Raw genomic sequence first — 20553 nt, 5'->3', positions numbered from 1 at the left:
TGTTCAAGAAGAGGTCACTCATGTTTATGTCTAAGAGGTTTTTGCCTATGTTTTTTTCTAATAGTTTTATGTTTTCATGACTTACATTCAGGTCTTTGATCCATTCTGAGTTTACTTTTGTATATGGGGTTAGACAATGGTCCAGTTTCATTCTCCTACATGTAGCTGTCCAGTTTTGCCAGCACCATCTGTTGAAGAGACTGTCATTTTGCCATTGTATGTCCATGGCTCCTTTATCAAATATTAATTGACCATATATGTTTGGGTTAATGTCTGGAGTCTCTAATCTGTTCCACTGGTCTGTGGCTCAGTTCTTGTGCCAGTACCAAATTGTCTTGATTACTATGGCTTTGTAGTAGAGCTTGAAGTTGGGGAGTGAGATCCCCCCTACTTTATTCTTCTTTTTCAGGATTGCTTTGGCTATTCGGGGTCTTTGGTGTTTCCATATGAATTTTTGAATTATTTGTTCCAATTCAGTGAAGAATGTTGCTGGTAATTTGAGAGGGATTGCATCAAATCTGTATATTGCTTTGAGCAGGATGGCCATTTTGACGATATTAATTCTTCCTAGCCATGAGCATGGGATGAGTTTCCATTTATTAGTGTCCCCTTTAATTTCTCTTAAGAGTGACTTGTAGTTTTCAGAGTATAAGTCTTTCGCTTCTTTGGTTAGGTTTATTCCTAGGTATTTTATTCTTTTTGATGCAATGGTGAATGGAATTGTTTTCCTGATTTCTCTTTCTATTGATTCATTGTTAGTGTATAGGAAAGCTACAGATTTCTGTGTGTTAATTTTGTATCCTGCAACTTTGCTGTATTCCAATATCAGTTCTAGTAGTTTTGGAGTGGAGTCTTTAGGGGTTTTTATGTACAGTATCATATCATCTGCAAGTAGTGACAGTTTAACTTCTTCTTTACCAATCTGGATTCCTTGTATTTCTTTGTTTTGTCTGATTGCCGTGGCTAGGACCTCCAGTACTATGTTAAATAACAGTGGGGAGAGTGGGCATCCCTGTCTGGTTCCCAATCTCAGAGGAAATGCTTTCAGCTTCTCGCTGTTCAGTATAATGCTGGCTGTGGGTTTATCATATATGGCCTTCATTATGTTGAGGTACTTGCCCTCTATTCCGATTTTGCTGAGAGTTTTTATCATGAATGGATGTTGAATTTTGTCAAATACTTTTTCAGCATCTATGGAGATGATCATGTGGTTTTTGTCTCTCTTTTTGTTGATGTGGTGGATGATGTTGATGGATTTTCGAATGTTGTACCATCCTTGCATCCCTGGGATGAACCCCACTTGGTCATGGTGTATGATCCTTTTGATATACTGTTGAATTCTGTTTGCTAATATTTTATTGAGTATTTTTGCATCTACATTCATCAGGGATATTGGTCTGTAATTTTCTTTTTTGGTGGGGTCTTTGCCTGGTTTTGGTATTAGGGTGATGTTGGCTTCATAGAATGAGTTTGGGAGTATTCCCTCTTCTTCTGTTTTTTGGAACACTTTAAGGAGAATGGGTATTATGTCTTCTCTGTGTGTCTGATAAAATTCCAAGGTAAATCCGTCCGGCCCCGGGGTTTTGTTCTTGGGTAGTTTTTTGATTACCGTTTCAATTTCTTTGCTCGTAATTGGTTCGTTTAACTTTTGTGTTTCTTCCTTGGTCAGTCTTGGGAGGTTGTATTTTTCTAGGAAGTTGTCCATTTCTTCTAGGTTTTCCAGCTTGTTGGCATATAGGTTTTCATTGTAGTCTTTAATAATTCTTTGTATTTCTGTGGAGTCTGTCGTGATTTTTCCATTCTCATTTCTGATTATGTTGATTTGGTTTGATTCTCTCTAGAGGCTTATCTATTTTGTTTATTTTCTCGAAAAACCAGCTCTTGGTTTCGTTGATTTTTGCTATTGTTTTATTCTTCTCAATTTTGTTTATTTCTTCTCTGATCTTTAGTATGTCCCTCCTTCTGCTGACTTTAGGCCTCATTTGTTCTTCTTTTTCCAGTTTTGATAATTGTGATGTTAGACTATTCATTTGGGATTGTTCTTCCTTCTTCAAGTGTGCCTGGATTGCTATATACTTTCCTCTTAAGACTGCTTTCGCTGCATCCCACAGAAGTTGGGGCTTAGTGTTGTTATTGTCATTTGTTTCTATATATTCCTTGATCTCTATTTTGATTTGTTTATTGATCCATTGATTATTTAGTAGCATGTTGTTAATCCTCCATGTGTTTGTGAGCCTTTTTGTTTTCTTTGTAGAATTTATTTCTACTTTTATACCTTTGTGGTCTGAAAAATTGGTTGGTAGAATTTCAATATTTTGGAGTTTATTGAGGCTCTTTTTGTGAGCTAGTATGTTGTCTATTCTGGAGAATGTTCCATGTGCACTTGAGAAGAATGTATATCCTGTTGCTTTTGGATGTAGAGTTCTATAGATGTCTATTAGGTCTATCTGTTCTAGTGTGTTGTTCAGTGCCTGTGTGTCCTTACTTATTTTCTGCCCGGTGGATCTATCCTTTGGGGTGAGTGGTGTGTTGAAGTCTCCTAAAATGAATGCACTGCAGTCTATTTCCCTCTTTAGTTCTGTTAGTATTTGCTTCACATATGCTGGTGCTCCTGTATTGGGTGCATATATATTTAGAATGGTTATATCCTGTTGTTGGACTGAGCCCTTTATCATTATGTAGTATCCTTCTTTATTTCTTGTTACTTTCTTTGTTTTGAAGTCTTTTTGTCTGATATTAGTACTGCAACCCCTGCTTTCTTCTCACTGTTGTTTGCCTGAAATATGTTTTTCCATCCCTTGGCTTGTAGTCTATGCTTGTCTTTGGGTTTAAGGTGAGTTTCTTGTATGCAGCATATAGATGGGTCTTGCTTTTTTATCCATTCTATTACTATGTGTCTTTTGATTGGTGCATTAAGCCCATTTACATTTAGGGTGACTATTGAGAGATATGTACTTATTGCCATTGCAGGCTTTAGATTCATGGTTACCAAAGGTTCAAGGTTAGCTTCTTTAGTATCTTACTGCCTAACTTAGGTCTCTTATTGAGCTGTTATATACACTGTCTGGAGATTCTTTTCTTCTCTCCCGTCTTATTCCTCCTCCTCCATTCTTCATATGTTGTGTGTTTTGTTCTGTGCTCTTTTTAGGGGTGCTCCCATCTAGAGCAGTCCCTGTAGGATGCCCTGTAGAGGTGGTTTGTGGGAAGCAAATTCCCTCAGCTTTTGCTTGTCTGGGAATTGTTTAATCCTGCCATCATATTTACATGATAGTCGTGCTGGATACAGTATCCTTGGTTCAAGGCCCTTCTGTTTCATTGCATTAAATATATCATGCCATTCTCTTCTGGCCTGTAGGGTTTCTGTTGAGATGTCTGATGTTATCCTGATGGGTTTTCCTTTATAGGTGACCTTTTTCTCTCTCGCTGCCTTTAAAACTCTTTCCTTTTCCTTGATCCTTGCCATTTTAATTACTATGTGTCTTGGTGTTGTCCTCCTTGGATCCTTTCTGTTGGGGGTTCTGTGTAATTCCATGGTCTGTTCGATTATTTCCTCCCCCAGTTGGGGAAGTTTTCAGCAATTATTTCTTCAAAGAGACTTTCTAGCCCTTTTCCTCTTTCTTCTTCTTCTGGTATCCCTATAATACAAATATTATTCATTTTGGCTTGGTCACATAGTTCTCTTAGTGTTGTTTCATTCCTGGAGATCCTTTTCTCTCTCTCTATGTCAGCTTCTATACGTTCCTGTTCTCTGGCTTCTATTCCTTCAATGGCCTCTTGTATCTTATCCATTCTGCTTATAAATCCTTCCAGGGATTGTTTCACTTCTGTGATCTCCTTCCTGACATCTCTGATCTCCCTCCGGACTTCATCCCATTGCTCTTGCATTTTTCTTTGCATCTCTGTCAGCATGTTCATTATTTTTATTTTGAATTCTTTTTCAGGAGGACTGGTTAGGTCTGTCTCCTTCTCAGGTGTTGTCTCTGTGATCTTTGTCTGCCTGTAGTTTTGCCTTTTCATGGTGAAAGAGATAGTTTGCAGAGCTGGTACGAGTGACCGCTGGAAGAGCTTCCCTTCTTGTTGGTTTGTGGCCTTCCTCCCCTGGGAGAATAGCGACCTCTAGTGGCTTATGCTTGGCAGCTGTGTGCAGACAGGGCTTCTGCTACCTGCCCGTTTGCTATGGAGTTTATCTCCGCTGGTGCTGTGGGCGTGACCTGGCTGGGGCTGCTCCTCCAAAGTGGTGGAGCCCCGTTGGAGTGGGAGCGGCCGGTAGGCTATTTATCTCCGTAAGGGGCCTCTGTGCTCCCTGCTGCCCAGGGGGTTAGAGTGCCCAGAGATCCCCAGATTCCCTGCCTCTGGTCTAAGTGACCTGTCCTGCCCCTTTAAGACTTCCAAAAAGCACTCTCCAAACCAAAACAACAACAGCAAGAATGAGAGAGGGAACAGAATAAAAAAAAAAAAAGAGAAAAAACACGCAATTTTTTTTTGTCCTCAGGCGCTGGTCCCAGGCACCCGCTTACTGGTCCTGCTGCCCTGCCTCCCTAGCACCAGAGTCCCTGTCCCTTCAAGGCTTCCAAAAAGCTCCCGCCCACTGGTCCCGCAGGGAAAAATGCGGGATATTCTTTGTCTTCAGGCGCCGGTCCCAGGCACCCGCTCACCAGTCTCGCCGCCCTGCCTCCCTAGCACCAGGGTCCCTGTCCCTTTAAGGCTTCCAAAAAGCCCTCGCCAAAAAGAGGGAAAAAAAGGGGAAAAACACGCGATTTCCTCTGTCCTCAGGTGCCGGTCTCAGGCACCCGCCCACCCATCCCACAGGGAAAAACGTGTGATATTCTTTGTCCTCAGGCGCCGGTCCCAGGCACCCGCTCACCAGTCCCGCCGCCCTGCCTCCCTAGCACCGGGGTCCCTGTCCCTTTAAGGCTTCCACAAAGCACTCGCCAAAAAAAAAAACCGCTCCGGTTTCTTTCCACCCGCTGGGAGCCGGGGGTAGGGGCGCTCGGGTCCCACCAGGCCGGGGCTTGTATCTTACCCCCTTCACAAGGCGCTGGGTTCTTGCAGGTGTGGATGTGGTCTGGATGTTGTCCTGTGTCTTGTGGTCTCTATTTTAGGAAGATTTTTTCTTTGTTATATTTTCATAGCTCTATGTGTTTTTGGGAGGAGATTTCCACTGCTCTACTCACGCTGCCATCTTGGCTCTGCCTCAAGCTTCCTATTTATTAGGGAAAAAAAAACAGGAATAATCGTAAGCAAATGTGCATAGTCTGAATTTCCTATATCCACCTCTGTCTTCCCATTCTCTCTAGAACTGTCTAGAATCCATACCATTCAGTCTTTTGTCATCACCATTCGACAGAAAACAATCTTGTAAAATTCACTAATTGCTTACGCATTTCCAAATGTAGTAATTCTCAGCCTTCATCTTACTTTACCCCTTAGAAACATTTGACACAAAAGATTAATTGCTTCTTCTTAAAACATTTTCTTCACTTGCTTTCCATGATACCCTCTCTTGTTTTTCTCCCATTTTACTGGCTATTCTTCCTTAGTTTCCTCTAGTTTCTTACTTTTTATAGATTTAAAATAATGGCATTTGCTACTGCTCAGCAAGAGCCTTGGAGCGCGCCCCATCTCCCATCTCCCCTGCTCCCACAAGAGTCCCAGTCACCTGGCCTCCTTGCTGTCCCCTGGACATCCTGTCCATTTGCAGGCTTGAGGGCCAAGGCCCTTTGTATTCCCACCACTCTGGAATGTTCTTCCCTCAGATCATCAGGTGCTTTTTTCTCGTACTGTATTCCGGCCTCTGCTCAAATATTACCTCCTTCGGGGAGCCTTTCCTGAAAAGTCTATGTAAAATACTGGCCCTATTTCCTCTGGGCCTTTACCCTGATTTCCTTTTTTCCTAAAATTGTTCATAAATATTTATCTTCAGAAAGGCAAGTTTAGTGAAGACAGCTTTCTCCTCTCTCCTTCACTGCTATATATCCAGCATTTGAACGGCATCTACTACCTAGCTGATAATCATTACATATCTGTTGAGTAAATAAATAAATAGATGACTGTCAGTCAGAATCCTTTCAGTGACTCCTCATTGCCCTGGGTGAAATGAAATTCCTGAGCCTGGCATAAGAGATGCTCCATGAAAAGCATACTGACATCAGAGTGTGGTTTAATACAGTTAATACTTGCAAAGCACTTAGAGCAGTGCCCACACACAGTGACTGTTCAGAATGTGTTAAGTATTACTTATTATTATTATTATGAACTCACTCTTCTTACTAACTAGATTCAGTGCCTCGACTATTATAATTGATTGATGCCTGCTTATCATTAGGTCTTCTTATGATATCACGCCCTCTGCTTTTCCTTCCCTAATTATTTAACGCTGAGTTGGGTGCTCTGTGGCCCAGTCACTCTGCATTTTAATAGACTCTTACTTGCCTGAGTGCCTCTAGTCTTGAAGGCAGGCACATGTCTTATTCAACTTATAACCAGGGACCTCTCACAGGATAGGCATGTAGTAATTACTTATTAAATACTCATTTAATATAGGTGAGCTTCATTTAAATAACTCATGTAAACTGTTCTCCCTTGCAGGGTTCTCAGTACTTCAGGAGGAGCTATGCACTGCCCAGCACAAGCAGAAAGACGAGCAAACTGCTTCTAAAGAGAGGGAGTCCTGTGACCACCCCCCGATCGTCTCAGAGGAAGACATTTCTGTGGGTTATTCCACTTTGCAGGATTGTGTCCCCAAAATTGAAGGGGACAGTTCAGCAACAGAGCTCTTTTCTCAGACTCAAAGGGAGCGAGTTGAACAGGATTTCTCAGGGAAAATGCAAGACCTGCGTGAAAAGTCATCTCTTGAATGTCAGCAGGAATACTTGTGAGTTTCAGAAAAGCTTGTGAGTTTGTCATGTCATTTCAAAGAAAAAGACAAAAACTGCAAGGGTGCAAGGCATATACAAGTGTAAGACATTTTCAAATATTTTCCTAATGACCCCACCAATAACAAATGCCAGAGCTAGGAGGGGAAAAAAGATTTGAGAATCTGAACTTGTAATGACATGTGTGGCACAGATTCACTTGAACCCGCTTCCAGTTCTGTGACCTTGGGCAAACCTCAAAGCCCTTTGAGTCTCTGTTTCTACATCCATCAGTAGTAATAATAATAAACACCTTATTCATCTCACAGGGTCAAAGGTCAAGGGTTCAGATGGCTGTATCTCACTTGTGCTGTGTGCCCAGTGCACCATGGCTGCTTCAGGGTATGAAGAGTGACGGGGGAGGGGAAGCAGCCCTCAGTGTATTTTCAATATTGCTGTGAGGTAGCTAGCAGTAAAAATAGAAATGCAACACAAATTATTCACACAGAATGAAAGACCATTAAAATGATGTGGATACGGTTGGAGTGGGAACACAGAAAATTCTTCCAGAGAGCTCTGGCTAAAGGAAGCTGCAGAGACAGCTCAGGACTCAAGGTCAGGGCTTTCTGGAGCAAAGGAGACAGTTATTTCAATGACACTTGTCTACAAAAAGAAAACAGATCCTGAGAAACTCAAGTGGTCTGTATCCCTGAAATCTGAGATTAGTGCATCCAGAGATTGTGTCATAGTATTTCCTTTGTCATTCAGGGAGTTTTGTGCTAGTGTCATGGGAACTGGAGTGAGATAGTAATGGAATGATCGCTTCTTCCGCTGAGCCCTCCCGCATTTTAGGTTTTAGGTAAGAGCATAAAGAAGAGGTAAGGAAAAGAGAGGAAGAAAAAAGAAAAGGGGATGTAGGGAGGGGACATCAAAGAGACACTTCAGGTATTTAATATCTAAAGAGTGACAGAAAATTGCAATAATTTTTTTAAAAAGGAGAAAAGGAGGAAATTTTCTTATTTAGAAATTGAGAATAAAGATAGCATTGGAGTAACACCAAACTATGTAAAGAGAAAAAGTTTCAATGTCAGTAGATCTATCAAGTAATAACAGTTTTCCAGAGCTTTAAGAATCTCCATGTATTTATAGTTATGATAACTGTATTAACATGGGGTTAATATATTGCTTTTTAAAAAGGTGGCCAAGTTTTGTTTCTTGCTTCAAAAGCCTTGTTATCTATCAAGCAGCTGTTTGTTATGTGAACCTCCTCAAATCTTTAAAATTACCTTGTGCTATCAAAGAAAAAAATGAAATTATAATTCGTATGTTTTGTAGAGATTAGGAAATGGCAGTACATTTTAGGACAATTTTCATCTTTGGAATACATATTTCCCAGTTAAGGCTAGATCAATGAGCTGTAACTGTACAATATCTTACATAAGATTTTGATTCAAATTTCATTTCTTGATTAAATTTACAAAACCTGTTGACTTTCATGGACCATGAAGACCTATCTTCCTGTCCAGTTCCCTCACTCAGCAGGGGGGAAAATGCATATGCTCTCATGGTTTAACTCGGCTTTTCCATTTCAGTGTGACAACCCCAGGGACAGAAGCATCAGAGACTCAAAAGGTTACAGCAGTACCTGGCTCTCCCAGCAAGACACCTGAGGAACTCAGTACCCCTCCCGAGGAGGAGAGGCTGTGTCTCCAGACACCTACGTTGAGTGAGCAGGGAGACTCGCCCATTGTACAGGAGCCCGAAGAGCCCCTAGTGCCTAGTGGGGAGAGTTCCCCTCGGAAAACTAGCCTCCTGATAGTGGAGTCTGCTGATGGCCAGCTGCGGACCCTTGCAGGGCTGGATGAAGATACAGCTTTTCAAAAGGTAAGAATCTACTTCTCCATGTCCTTTCCCACCTATAACAAAGCTACAAACCTCCCAGTTTCCATTTCTCTGATGGCTTAGCTTTTCACTTGAAGGCAGAAAGGTTTGCCAAATTAATTAATCCGGGCCATGTGAAGCCCTCAATACCTTTTATAACCTGGGAACCAATGAACCTAGAAAAAATGACACATAGTTCACATTCTAGCTTTTTGACCATAAGCCCTAATTTAATCATTGGAAATCCTTTTGCTAAAAACAATGAAAACTTGAATGAAACTCTATGCCTGATACAGCTTTATAAAATTAGTAGCCTCAGGCCGGAAGTCCAATGGGAGAGATGAGTAGAGCCCCAGGGAAGGCTGCCCACTGTGGGAAAGCACTGGGGCCCCACCCTCGTCCAATCTCCATGCCGTCTGCCAATGGGTGCACAGACTGTGGGTACTGGGCAGGGTTTACCTCCCAAAACAAAGTTCTCTCATTAGAAGAAGGATTATTTCCTAATGATATCTCCTTATGTTTATTTTTAGTATGACTTACAAAAAGGACAATGTACCTAAACTTGATTCTGGTTCAAAATGTCAGTCTACCTGATAGTCATTGAGTGAGTTTCGATGTTGTAAAGAGGGGTGGAGACCATCTTGGGAGATTTATTTAAACCATTCATTCTCAAAATGTGGTCTGAATGGTTCATATCCCTCAGCATTAACTGGAGGGCTTGATTCCTCATCAGAATGTCTGAATCAGACTGAATGCCAGGGAGGAAGGGGGAACAAGAATCTGCATTTTAAATGACTCCATACATGATCCTCATACACAAAAAAAGTGTGAGAATCACTTTGAATTAAACTTTATATAAGTTAAAATAGATATTATTTTTCCTTTTAGAATTCAGAAACATTTTATATGTCAAAATACTTTTAAAGCATTAATATATGTCTGAATAGTAAAGAATGAGTTATATAAAGCTTTGAGGGGGGAAGTGATACAAAATATCTTTAGTCTTACAACCTACTTTTTTGTTTGTTTTCCTTCACTATGAAAGTTAAATCTAATAGCAGGATTTATCTAAAACTCGAACTAAAACTGGAAGTCCAGGCAGATGAGAACCATACCCTGATTTTGGTAGTTATCTTAAATAATAAGTTCACCCATGACTGAATTATTATTCTAGTTTGTCATGGCACAGAATTACCTACCTCTCAAGTTCTTGGATTAAATAAATTCCAGTAAAAATGTGTTATAGATGCTATCTGGGCTTAAAAGTTACTAAATTTAGCCTAAGAATCCATAGGCTCAGTGAAATATATAGACTTAAAACAATTATCTGTATGATCCATTTATTTATTCTGTGCATATAAATAAATTTTGGTAAGTCTTTATGTATTCTACACTCTTTATGCAGGCCTGTTCCCATTTATTCTTGATGAATATCTAATTATCTCTATTAAACTTCCTATTTTGAGCCTTCATGATGCTAACCTGAGGATCCAACTTCATTTATCTTGCTGACCTTATTTCTAAGCAGCAGATTCCTGAGTGTATTTAATGTATAATATGGTTTAGAATTTACATGTTTCCATTAGCAGAAAGGAACATAGAACTGTATCTGGCATTTAAAAATATGAGAAAATTTAGTTGAATTTTCTTTATTGTAAAAATAACATTCCTCTAAGAAAGAGTGATTTGATATAAGGCTCCCGAGACATGTTCTAATCTAAAATATGTTCTTATCTCCATCTCTGACTTTGGGCCAGATCCATAAAATTGGATTGGCCTCTGCATCTTAGCTTCTCCACAAAATGAGTTTAAATTATTCATAGCCTGCCTTCTTTGATGTCAGGGAGATGCATACTGGCTAGATAAGAGCTCTAGGAAAATTTGACTTCCTGAAGAAAAGTTCTGCTAAAACATAAGTCATTTCTCTACCTTTGGGTTAGCCATTCCAGGCCAAAGCCTGGGTGTCAGTTCACAGTGTCTGCTGTGCTGCTTGGGTTCTGTGTTTACATTTGGTTACTTGTGGGACTTTAAGTTCCAGAAGTAATGTGGACAAGCTGCTAATTTCTTCTGACAGATTTTTGACAGATGGGTGTTCAGCTAGCTCAGAATTCCAGATTTTTGTTTTCATTCACTGAACAAAAACTGTATCCTCATTGGAGGGTGAAAGTAGCATACACTTGTTTCCCTTGCGGGCTTTTCCCCCAAAGCCTCCATGAATGAAACTTCCAGAAAACAGTGTGAGCTAAAGCAGAAGCCAGTAATGAAGACATTCCTTAGCATGTTAAACAAAACAATGCTTCCGTGCTTCCACCAGGAGCTAACAGAGGAATTAGGTGAGCTGGAGGCCAGCTCAGATGAGGAGGCGATGGTAACTACCAGGGTTGTCCGCCGGCGAGTGATTATTCAGGTACCAGCTGTCAAATTACTGCACGTGTGGGACAGTTCTGTCCCTGTGACCCTGAGAGAGCGACAGAGCGGAGCACTGAGGGCTTGGCATGCCCCTTAGGTAGTGCATGGCCACTCAGAAGCAGGTCCTTTAACTCTTCTAAGTTTTGTTTGTAAAAAAAATGCAGCGGTAAAGACATTTGCGACCTACCTCCAAGAGAGTGAAGGGAAGAGCAAGACTCAGCTTCTTCAGTTTCACCCGCCTCACCGCCCGCTTGTCCATTTTTGTTTGTTTGGTCATTTTTAAGTGTTTACCTACCTTTGCTCCAATTCTCCTAAGCATGTTATTACCCACCTTTTCTTTTTCCCTTTTAAACATACTACTTGACAGGATTTGGCATCCCTGCAGTGCTTCCCAACAGCTCCTTTAATTTTCTAACATTGCTCACATTATAAGCACTTGGGAATAGTTCCTTGGAATTCGTGCCAGGCACTGAAGTGACCCTTTTCTCTCAACTGTTCAGGGAGATGATATGCCTGACATACCCCCAGAAACAGTCACGGAAGAAGAATACATTGATGAGCACGGACACACTGTGGTAAAGAAGGTATTGTCTGACAGAGCCTCGCATGATTGATTGCAAACCCCCTGTGTCAGTACCTGTGGTTCTGCCACTCAAAAACAAGATACATGAATGAAATCTCTTTCAGGTTACTAGGAAGATCATTAGGCGGTATGTATCCTCTGACGGCACAGAGAAAGAGGAGATTACACTGCAGGGGATGGCACAGGAGCCTGTGGCCATTGAGGAAGGGGATGGCTATTCCAGAGTTGTAAAGCGCGTTGTATTGAAGAGTGACACCGAACAGTCAGAGGTGAGATCATCTGATTCTCCACCGTGATTTTATGGAGACTGTAAAGTAGTGCTCCAGAGGAATGGACAAGATTCTTCATTCTTCTTGGCTTCTCTGTGTGCCTCACATGGCTGCCTGCTTTCAGTTGCACAGTGATTTTTTTCTTCATGATTTTGTGGAATTTTTAAATAACCATCAAGGAGACTTGTAGCCATTATGCTCACTGTCTTTGTTCGGTCCTTTTTATTTCTCTTTTCTGTTTAATTCATAGTTGACCACAGCAAAAATCCAAAGCTAGATTTTAAAAGATTAGAATCCCATTTTCTGGCAAGCAGTGAGTTATGGGATGACCCAATGAAATGTCAGCCTAACAGCCCTCTATAGAATGCTTGAGATAAATATTTGATATTCAAACTGCCGCATTTCAGAGTCACTAAAATCAGGATCCAGAAACTCCTTGAATTATAGTTTTATTTCTTTCTGTTGTACTTCCCTCTTTGAGGAACATGTTCACATAGAACTTGTGACATTCTCCCCATTTTGCATTCATTCATGTCCTCAAAATTTTACTATACACATGGGATTCTCCAGAAATCCGCTTTTTCACTTCTCATATCTTTGAGAGTTCCTCCTTCGGGGGTTAATTTTATCTCCACAACATCAAAACAGACGATTTAAACATGGGAAAGAGAGTTCATCCACAGGTTGTTATGTTTGCATTGCCCCGAGCAGCCAGTTTTTTATTCATGAAACATCTTGAGAAATTTTCATTCAAGTGACTAATTAAGTGGTTGATTTAGTGCTATGTGGATAGAGTCATTATATAGACATTACCTGTTGATTATAGGTTGTTTTTTTTTCCTAACTGCTTCTCCTTTCTAAAACACTGTTTTCTGGAAAGCTAGTATATAACATTATAGTTTTCTTTCTTTTTTTTAACATAGAAAAACGTGTCATTGTTACATTTTGGCAGTCAGAAACTGTGTATTGTGTGTCCTTCATTCATTAGGTGACTTTGTCTGAACCCAGCATTTTGTCCAGTACCTCACAATTTCAGGCTGAACCAGTGGAAGGCCGTAGAGTCAGCAAAGTTGTTAAAACAACTATGGTACATGGAGAGAGGATGGAGAAACATCTGGGGGATTCTAGTTTAGCCACTGATCTTCCTTCAGCCAAAGATGACTTTGAAGAGGTATAGAAGCATCATTTGTCTTTGAGTATGTGTGTGCTTGTATTACATTTGCTTGTGTTTGCAAAGAAGATAGCTTTTCATTGTCATTCCGTACATGTATTCATGAAAGGCTACAGAATAATTCAAGAGAGTGGAATTCTTGTTTGAATATCTTACATAGTGAAGTAACATTTCCTCAACTTATGGTATTCTTTGGTGTCACCATAGAGCTTTTAATATCCAAGTGACCAGGATTCCCTCCACTTGAATCAGAATCACAATGTCCAGAGTTGGGGCATGACTGTACATCTTGTTTAAAAGTCCCAGAAGTGACTTGTATTCCTGATTAATAAGAGAAAGAAACAGAGAGCTTGAAAATTATCTTTGCTAGCTAATATTCTCAAAAATTTCCAATGATAGTCATTGAAGAAAATTCAAATAGATCTTATACTCCAAATAAAACAAGCATTCATATTTAAGTTCTGATTTCCAATGGGTCCACAGTGAAAAATTCATAGATGCTTACTATAATTCAAAATTCCAAAAATTTTGAAAACCAAAACAAATTTTTTAAGTTAGTAGTAGACTATTTTGGCAGTAAAGCTTCATATGAACTGACACGGAGTTGGGTGTTTTGGGTCCTTTTGCTCCTACCTGGAGTGAATATTCATGTTTTGCTGTTGATGTATTAGTGGGTTTGATTATAGCACGTTGTCCGTACCCTATTTCATGCATTAAAATAAACAGACTGTATATCATATTACCTTCCTGAAATCCTAAAGGAAGAAAATCTGAATTCTGAAACAACATCTTGTCTCAGAGGTTTCTACTAAGGGACTGAGGCCATGTGCAAACATTTACAAAATATTTTTTGCTATTGAAACATTTTGAAGTTAAATGTTACATGTGTGTTGTCTTCTATACCCACAATGTACATTGAGATTACATATGAATACATTGAAATATTAAAAGCTCACCTTATTTAAATACTTTGAGTTCTTCACATTTTGACAGCTGGTGACCCTATACAGTCAAAAATGAATTATCTGGGTTATCCACTTTGGGCCTTGTTGCTTGTTTTTGCCCGCGGTCATTAAAATATCATCAGAGTCTCCACTGTAGAAAGGAGGGGGTTGAGGTGAGAAGGAAATTAAAAAGGAGTACAGGTGATAGCATTTGTGAAGTAATGTAACCTATTTCCCTTACAAATGGTAGATATTGAAATAAAACTCAATACTTAGATCTACTAAGAATGATTTTATTTATCCTTTCCTGTATACCTTTTTATACTGTCAATTATGCAAACTAATTGATTTTTAAAGTCTATGGTTTATGATGGGTTTTGTCTTATTTCCTTTTTTTCTTACTTCAGGCTTTGAGTTACACAGGTAACCACATGAAAGTCCACTTACCCAGTTTAGTAGAGAATGAAATCCTGAAAGAGGATGGATCAATAATCAAAAGGTTTGGGTTAGCATGGGGTGCTATTTTGCCAACTAACACCTCAAAATTTTTTCTAGTTTTAAGAAAAATGGAGCCCCTACATACACCCTAAAACCCCTTGGGAACTGCCAACTCTCCCTATATTGTTAGACTTTGGTCAAGTAGTAGATATCTCAGTGTGTGTATCATATCTGTAGTGTCCTTCTGATGCTTTAAAATTAATATTAAGGCATGCTGATAGCAATCTGCCAGTTTACATAATTGCTCCCTGGGTTTTAGCAAGTCACCAGTTTTGCTGAGGCCAGCCAGCTGGGATATTCCATTGTGTTGATAGATTTGAAGAGCATAGGAAGGAGAATCTAATCAACTGCTTGCCCCAGCTACCTTCAGCTCAGTCTTAGTAAATCTTTACTGTGAGTGGTACAAGCTTTATTATTTTTTTTTAAATCTTTACTGTGAGTGGTACAAGCTTTATTATTTTTTTTAACAAGCTGTTTCATGATTCTGCATGAGAGTGCACATAACATGAGCATGAGTTTGATACCTAAGAACCTGAATTTCCCTAGCGATGCTGAAACCAGGTGCTTTAATAAATTAAGAAAGTGTCATAAAAGCAGTAAGCAGTTAATTTTCGTGCATACAAAAGGGGATTAACTGTGAGGCTGTCTAGTCTGCCCTGTCTCCATCACCTATTTGATGTATAAACTTCAGCACGATTGCCCTGGTCTACTCTCACTGACCTCTGCTCCTTGAGCAGCACCTGAAGTATTCATAAAATGTTCTCAGCTTCTCAGTGAAAAGACACAATGGCAATTCAGGTTATTAATGTTTTTCACTTCATTGAAAAAGAGAGAAAGACTGTCATTTATAGTACTCTACAAAGCTATTTTTAGGCTGTAGAACATAATAATTAGAACAGTGAAATTAAAGGTTCTGTCACAAATTCCTCCCTCCTATCACATGTAAAAAACAAGAGCTAAGAATTTAAACGAGAATAATTGCTCATAGAACTTTCAAAATGTTACATAAATTAAGGATAAAGTGCCTTTTATTCTCTGAACTTTTAAATCTTTTGTCCAGTTATTAAATAAAACCACATAAATCGTGCATACCCTAGCATGATGAAATCTTCAAATTGGAATCAATTTTGGAGACCAGTTAATCCAAAGTTTCTATTAGAGCTGATGAATTTGAAACCAGGGATATAGACAACTCAGTTAAGTTCCACAACTACTTAGTTACGGAATTCTATTTGTGATGTACAGCACTTCTTATGCAAAAAATGTGGGATATAGCTTCGAAACTGATCATTCTTTAAGTGAAGATGCACGGCATAGTGGTTATGGGTTCAGGCTCTGGAACATTTGAGTCGTGGCCCCAATGCATACTAACTGTTATTTTTTGCATTGCTTACATTCTCTGAGATTATTTCCTTATTTGTTATAATAATACCTGGCACATAAAACATGTTCACCACATATTTGTGGAATGATGAATGATGTGTAAAAGTAGAAGAACCAAGAGTTAACAAATTACAAGGTGATCATTTCCAAGTATAGATACAGGAAAATAATTGTACAGCATGTTGTAGTATCCTGTGACCCTTTCCTCAAGTAATCACCTGTCTGATGAGGGAGCCCGGAAGGCAGCAGGCTGCTCAGGGACAGTAGGGACGGAAAAGGGCCCAGCACGCGGGGATGTGAGATGACAGGGCTTGTCTCAGTGTTCCTTCCCTCTCCTCCCCCACCTGGTCCAGACGAAGCCCCAAAGGCCTGGGCGGACCTCCAGTTCTTGTTGGGAGTCACTTTCCTGTACACTGATAGAATCATAGTCTAGTTTTTAAGGATCTATTTCCTGTGCAAAAGTTCTCTTAGAACATTTTTGGGAAGTTTGAGTAGGGATGTGACTCTAAGGATTAAGCTGGCAGCTAAGGTGTACTAATAAATTTAAAACTTTTTCTCAGCCTGTCAAAAAGTAAATATGGAATCACCATTTCAGGATGAACCAACCTCTTAAATCAGTGCAGTTTAATCAAAACATGAGTTATTATGTGGCTACCTTTTGAGCCATATTAAAGCACAGTTTCATTTATTTGTAATATTTCTCAAAGTTTAAAAAAAAATTCCTGGTCCCAAAACGTTAAAAAAAAGTCTCATGGCTCATTTCACTTAAGGGAGCCATGTGTAAAAGACCTGAAATGGTGGCTATAGCTGTTATACTGATAGCTCCATATAGAACCATCTAGAAGGAAGACAGTAAGTACTTGGACGTCATGGTTACCCCCATGCCAAAGGTAGTGGTTGCCTTTCAGCAGTCAAGAAAGAGCATAATTCTCCCTTGTCTGCTTTCCTCCAGGACAACCATGAGTAAAGCCCGAACGCAGAAGAGGGCTGTGGTGAAGGACCAGCGTGGGAAACACATCCACTTGGAGCACCTGGAGGATGTGCCAGAAGCACTAGCACCGGATGACCTCCAGCACGACCTCCAGCAACTCCTTCGGCATTTCTACAAGGAGGACTTGAAGCAAGAGGCCAAATGAGGGGGCTGCCCGATCCTCACATCAGAAACCACACATTCACTCAATATGCAACTTCCCATTTCATTAGCAGAGCGGCCCAACTGGCCTAATGGGCACCCTGACGTCTCCACTTTTAGCAAATACACTGCATTTGGTTTTAGTTTTTCTCAGCCTCTTTAACTGTAAGCTAATTTGTGACCAAAGATAGCATCCTTCCCTCTGGATGCTGTATCCACTACTTTGTTGTGTCTGTGCTAGCCTGGGAACCGGCCACCTCCGTTGTCCTTTGCTTCTGCACAAGCTCCATGAAAACCCAGTGATCAGAAGAACTTCGCCTGCAGACCTCTTCAGGTGATGCTATAGAGGAATCCTTCAAAGGGATGTCCATGTACAATGTATATAGCTAGAATGCTCAGATGAACAGCATATTAAAATTAAAACCACTGCCTATCATAACTACACTGGCATCATGGAATAAAAGGCCTCTAGAAATTGCTGAACAGTGGTTAATCAAGATATTGCTAACACAATCGAATGATAATACAGTTCTGCTGAAGAAGCACTTCAGACCTACCAGGTCCTTACAACTTCCAGAGTAGCCATTGCTCCTAATTAAAGATGGGTTCATAACCACGAGGAACTGTCCTAACTAAGCACTTACTGCTGGGTGCTGGCCAGCTGTGGCTGGCGCTTCTCCAGCTGCCGCCACTCTTGACAGAGGGGATGTCGGGAGCAGAAGGCAAACAGAATGAGTGAGACAGTGAGGCTTTCAGCTGCTACCAGCTACAGGCTGTGGCATTCTGGCGTCTTCAGGTCTTTTAGATTTCCGACATATTGGCAGGGTATTTTAAAAAGCTGTAACTACTGTAGTTTTCCAGTTTTCATTGCTGCTTTAGGAAACCACGCTGTCTTATTGGTGGTACTTTCTTCTGGCCACTGCACTGTAGATAATTCATTGAAAACAAGATGTACCCACTACACAAAAGGTCAAACTCCTTCACCAGGTCAGAGTGGCTTCTTCTCCTCCTTTTTAATTTTTTTTCCTCTCTCCAGATTTCTATCTTATACCTGCATGTAGAATTTAAAAATCAAAAACAGAATCAGACCTCTCTTCTCATCCCAGAATGGCTTTCATTCTTTTGACCCTGAGCAAGCACTTTCCCACTTGTCAGCTTGGTCTGTTTTTTTAGCTGGCAAACAAGGTCGAGAAATCCTTACAAATTTGGTTTGGGTTAAAATTTTTGATTTATTTATATGAAATCCAAACTCTCTTGGAGGCACAAGTGCATTTGTGCACTTCCCTGTTTGTTTGTTTCAAAGAAGAAACTTTAATCATCTGAGTGATTTCCATGTCCTGTTCCTTATTCCTCTAGTGGTTGAAGCTGTGTAACATTTTAACATATATATATATATATTCACAATTATATTCATATAAACAGTATACATTTTGAATCAGTTATTTGTTAAAGAAAAGTATATTCAATGAAGATCAAATTTAAAAGAAAAACTCTATCACCAGAGTCGGTCCTCCAGAGATTGAACATTTTCCAAATCTATCTGGTCTTTTCCCGTTGTGCAAAAATGACTCATTGCTCCGAATGTCAAAAACAAATGCGACAAACAATGGCGTTTCATCATTTCAAGCCACGATGCCAAGAGGGAAAATTTCCTGGACATCATTGGTTTCCCGCCAGCCAAATCTCCTAAGCCCCAGATGCTAGCACTTTTTGGCAGTTGGATAGGAAACAAAGCGTTCTTTGGCAGCCAAAATGAGAGAGGCCCCAGGTGAGACTTTGAGGCACACCATGGCCGCCTTGTCCAAACCTTCGCTGGAGCTCAAGAAAAGCATTTCAGTTGTGTTATTTGCAGTGCAGATGATGTCTGTGTAACAACAATGGTTATTCACCTCCTTTTGATTTTGATTTTTGCTGTGTAATCAAAAAACTTGAATACTGTGAGAAGAAGTGAATTTTCAGTTGATGAATCAGCATCTTGTTCCCATGGTGATAACGCTAATTGAATATATCTATGAGGGCATGTATTAGTTACTGGAAAAAAAAATACAACACTAACAATACATAGCTGCAGTGTGTACAATGGCTGATTTAATTAAATAAAATGTACAAGTGTTAAGTGTGGCAACAGTGATTTGTTCTTATTTATCACTAATCTGTCAGGAGACAAGAGAATAGTAAAGAGAAGAATAGATTTGAAGCCGAAAGAGAGACACAAATTTCTGTTTTTTTCTAATTTTTATTTAGTAACAGAATTCGCTTACATGCCCAACACTATATTAAGATCTGGGATGAACAGATTTTGTCCCTGCCTTCAAGGAACTTTTATGCGATTATGCAAAAAGAGAAAAAGATTTATTTTTAGTTTGGGGATCACTAGTAAATAAGAAATAGAGCTTGAGGGACTGGGGGAGTTTGCAGCGTAGCAGGGCCCACGGGGCAGTTCTGTCCTCCAAGGCAGTGGCGTGAAGGAAACACCTCTGCTTTGGGGAACAGCATCTTGTTTGGGTGGAGCCATAGCTGGTGTTTAATTTCTTGTAGCCTGATAATTAGAAATTAAATGGCTACATCAATATAAATAATGACAGGAATATGTAAACCTGAAATCAGTTGGGTTGGGAGAAGTTTGGTTTTCTTGAAAAATCCGTTTAATGCTGCTATAATAATTGTTTTATTGTAAAAATGCAGAAAGACAGTTTAGAAATTTAGTAGGTTTTATTTAAATCTTATCTGCTATGCGATATGAAGCTCACTGGATCTGGTTTATCTGCCTGGTTGATTTACAGGATCTTTTGAAACTGAAATAAAAATTATGTTAGAAGTTTTTCAAGAAAATAGAGTCCAACTTTAAAATAAGTTCCAAAGTAGGAGTGCCTGTGCGGCCATTCCTCCTCCTCTCATTTGTTTCACGTGCTGTGCTCTCTATTAAGAAGAACTCTGGACTTCCATTACCTCGAGTTTGATTAAGGAGATTAAAACTTCAGAGAATATTCAGTGTCTTCTCATGCTTATTTGATATGCAAACTCCATTTTTAGAAAAAGGAACAGTGATTCATATGCCCTTTTACAGAAACATAAATGTGGGGTGGAGGGGAACCGTCCAGACTGAGGGAACGTTATGCACGTCTCGTAAATGAATTAGTCACAGAGAGGTGCGGATTGCATACAAGCCCATTGCAACTGGCTTACATTTCATTTGAACTTAGGTTGCTGGTGGAGTCATCAAGTTTATGTCAGCATGGAAGGCCTAGGTGTGAGCAAGCAGACAAGCACATGAAAAGGTACAGAGAAGCTAAACAAGTATTTACTGAGAACCGAAATTACTGCAAGGTTTTCTTGAATAATGAAATAAAGATGGTCTGCTTGCATTCATTATGCTATAAAAAAAATAAAATTGAAAGTCTTTGCCTTCAGTTGCCACATCCTGCTTAA

General features: G+C 39.9%; 1 protein-coding gene across 21 annotated transcripts in view; it reads left to right on the top strand.

The window, feature by feature from the left end:
• The window catches only part of ANK2 (ankyrin 2), a 351461-nt gene extending 332216 nt beyond the window's left edge, over nt 1-19245 (top strand). For 11 of the 21 annotated variants that reach the window (XM_073237157.1, XM_037001145.2, XM_073237156.1 and 8 more), the window contains 7 exons: nt 6589-6874; nt 8447-8738; nt 11645-11728; nt 11832-11996; nt 12985-13167; nt 14519-14610; nt 16945-19245. In XM_073237157.1, the coding sequence (XP_073093258.1) occupies nt 6589-6874; nt 8447-8738; nt 11645-11728; nt 11832-11996; nt 12985-13167; nt 14519-14610; nt 16945-17128 (1286 nt within the window). In that variant the 3' untranslated portion in view covers nt 17129-19245. Of the gene's footprint in view, nt 1-6588; nt 6875-8446; nt 8739-11049; nt 11143-11644; nt 11729-11831; nt 11997-12984; nt 13168-14518; nt 14611-16944 lie in introns of all 21 variants that reach the window. The other 10 variants (XM_037001140.2, XM_073237146.1, XM_073237147.1 and 7 more) reach the window with 1 other exon arrangement.
• The last annotated feature ends 1308 nt before the right edge of the window (nt 19246-20553 follow it).

The sequence above is a fragment of the Manis javanica genome, chromosome 5, assembly GCF_040802235.1.
Source record: "Manis javanica isolate MJ-LG chromosome 5, MJ_LKY, whole genome shotgun sequence".
Taxonomy (NCBI): domain Eukaryota; kingdom Metazoa; phylum Chordata; class Mammalia; order Pholidota; family Manidae; genus Manis; species Manis javanica.
Note: the sequence above shows the minus strand (reverse complement) of the source record. Positions and strands in the feature narration are given on the sequence as shown.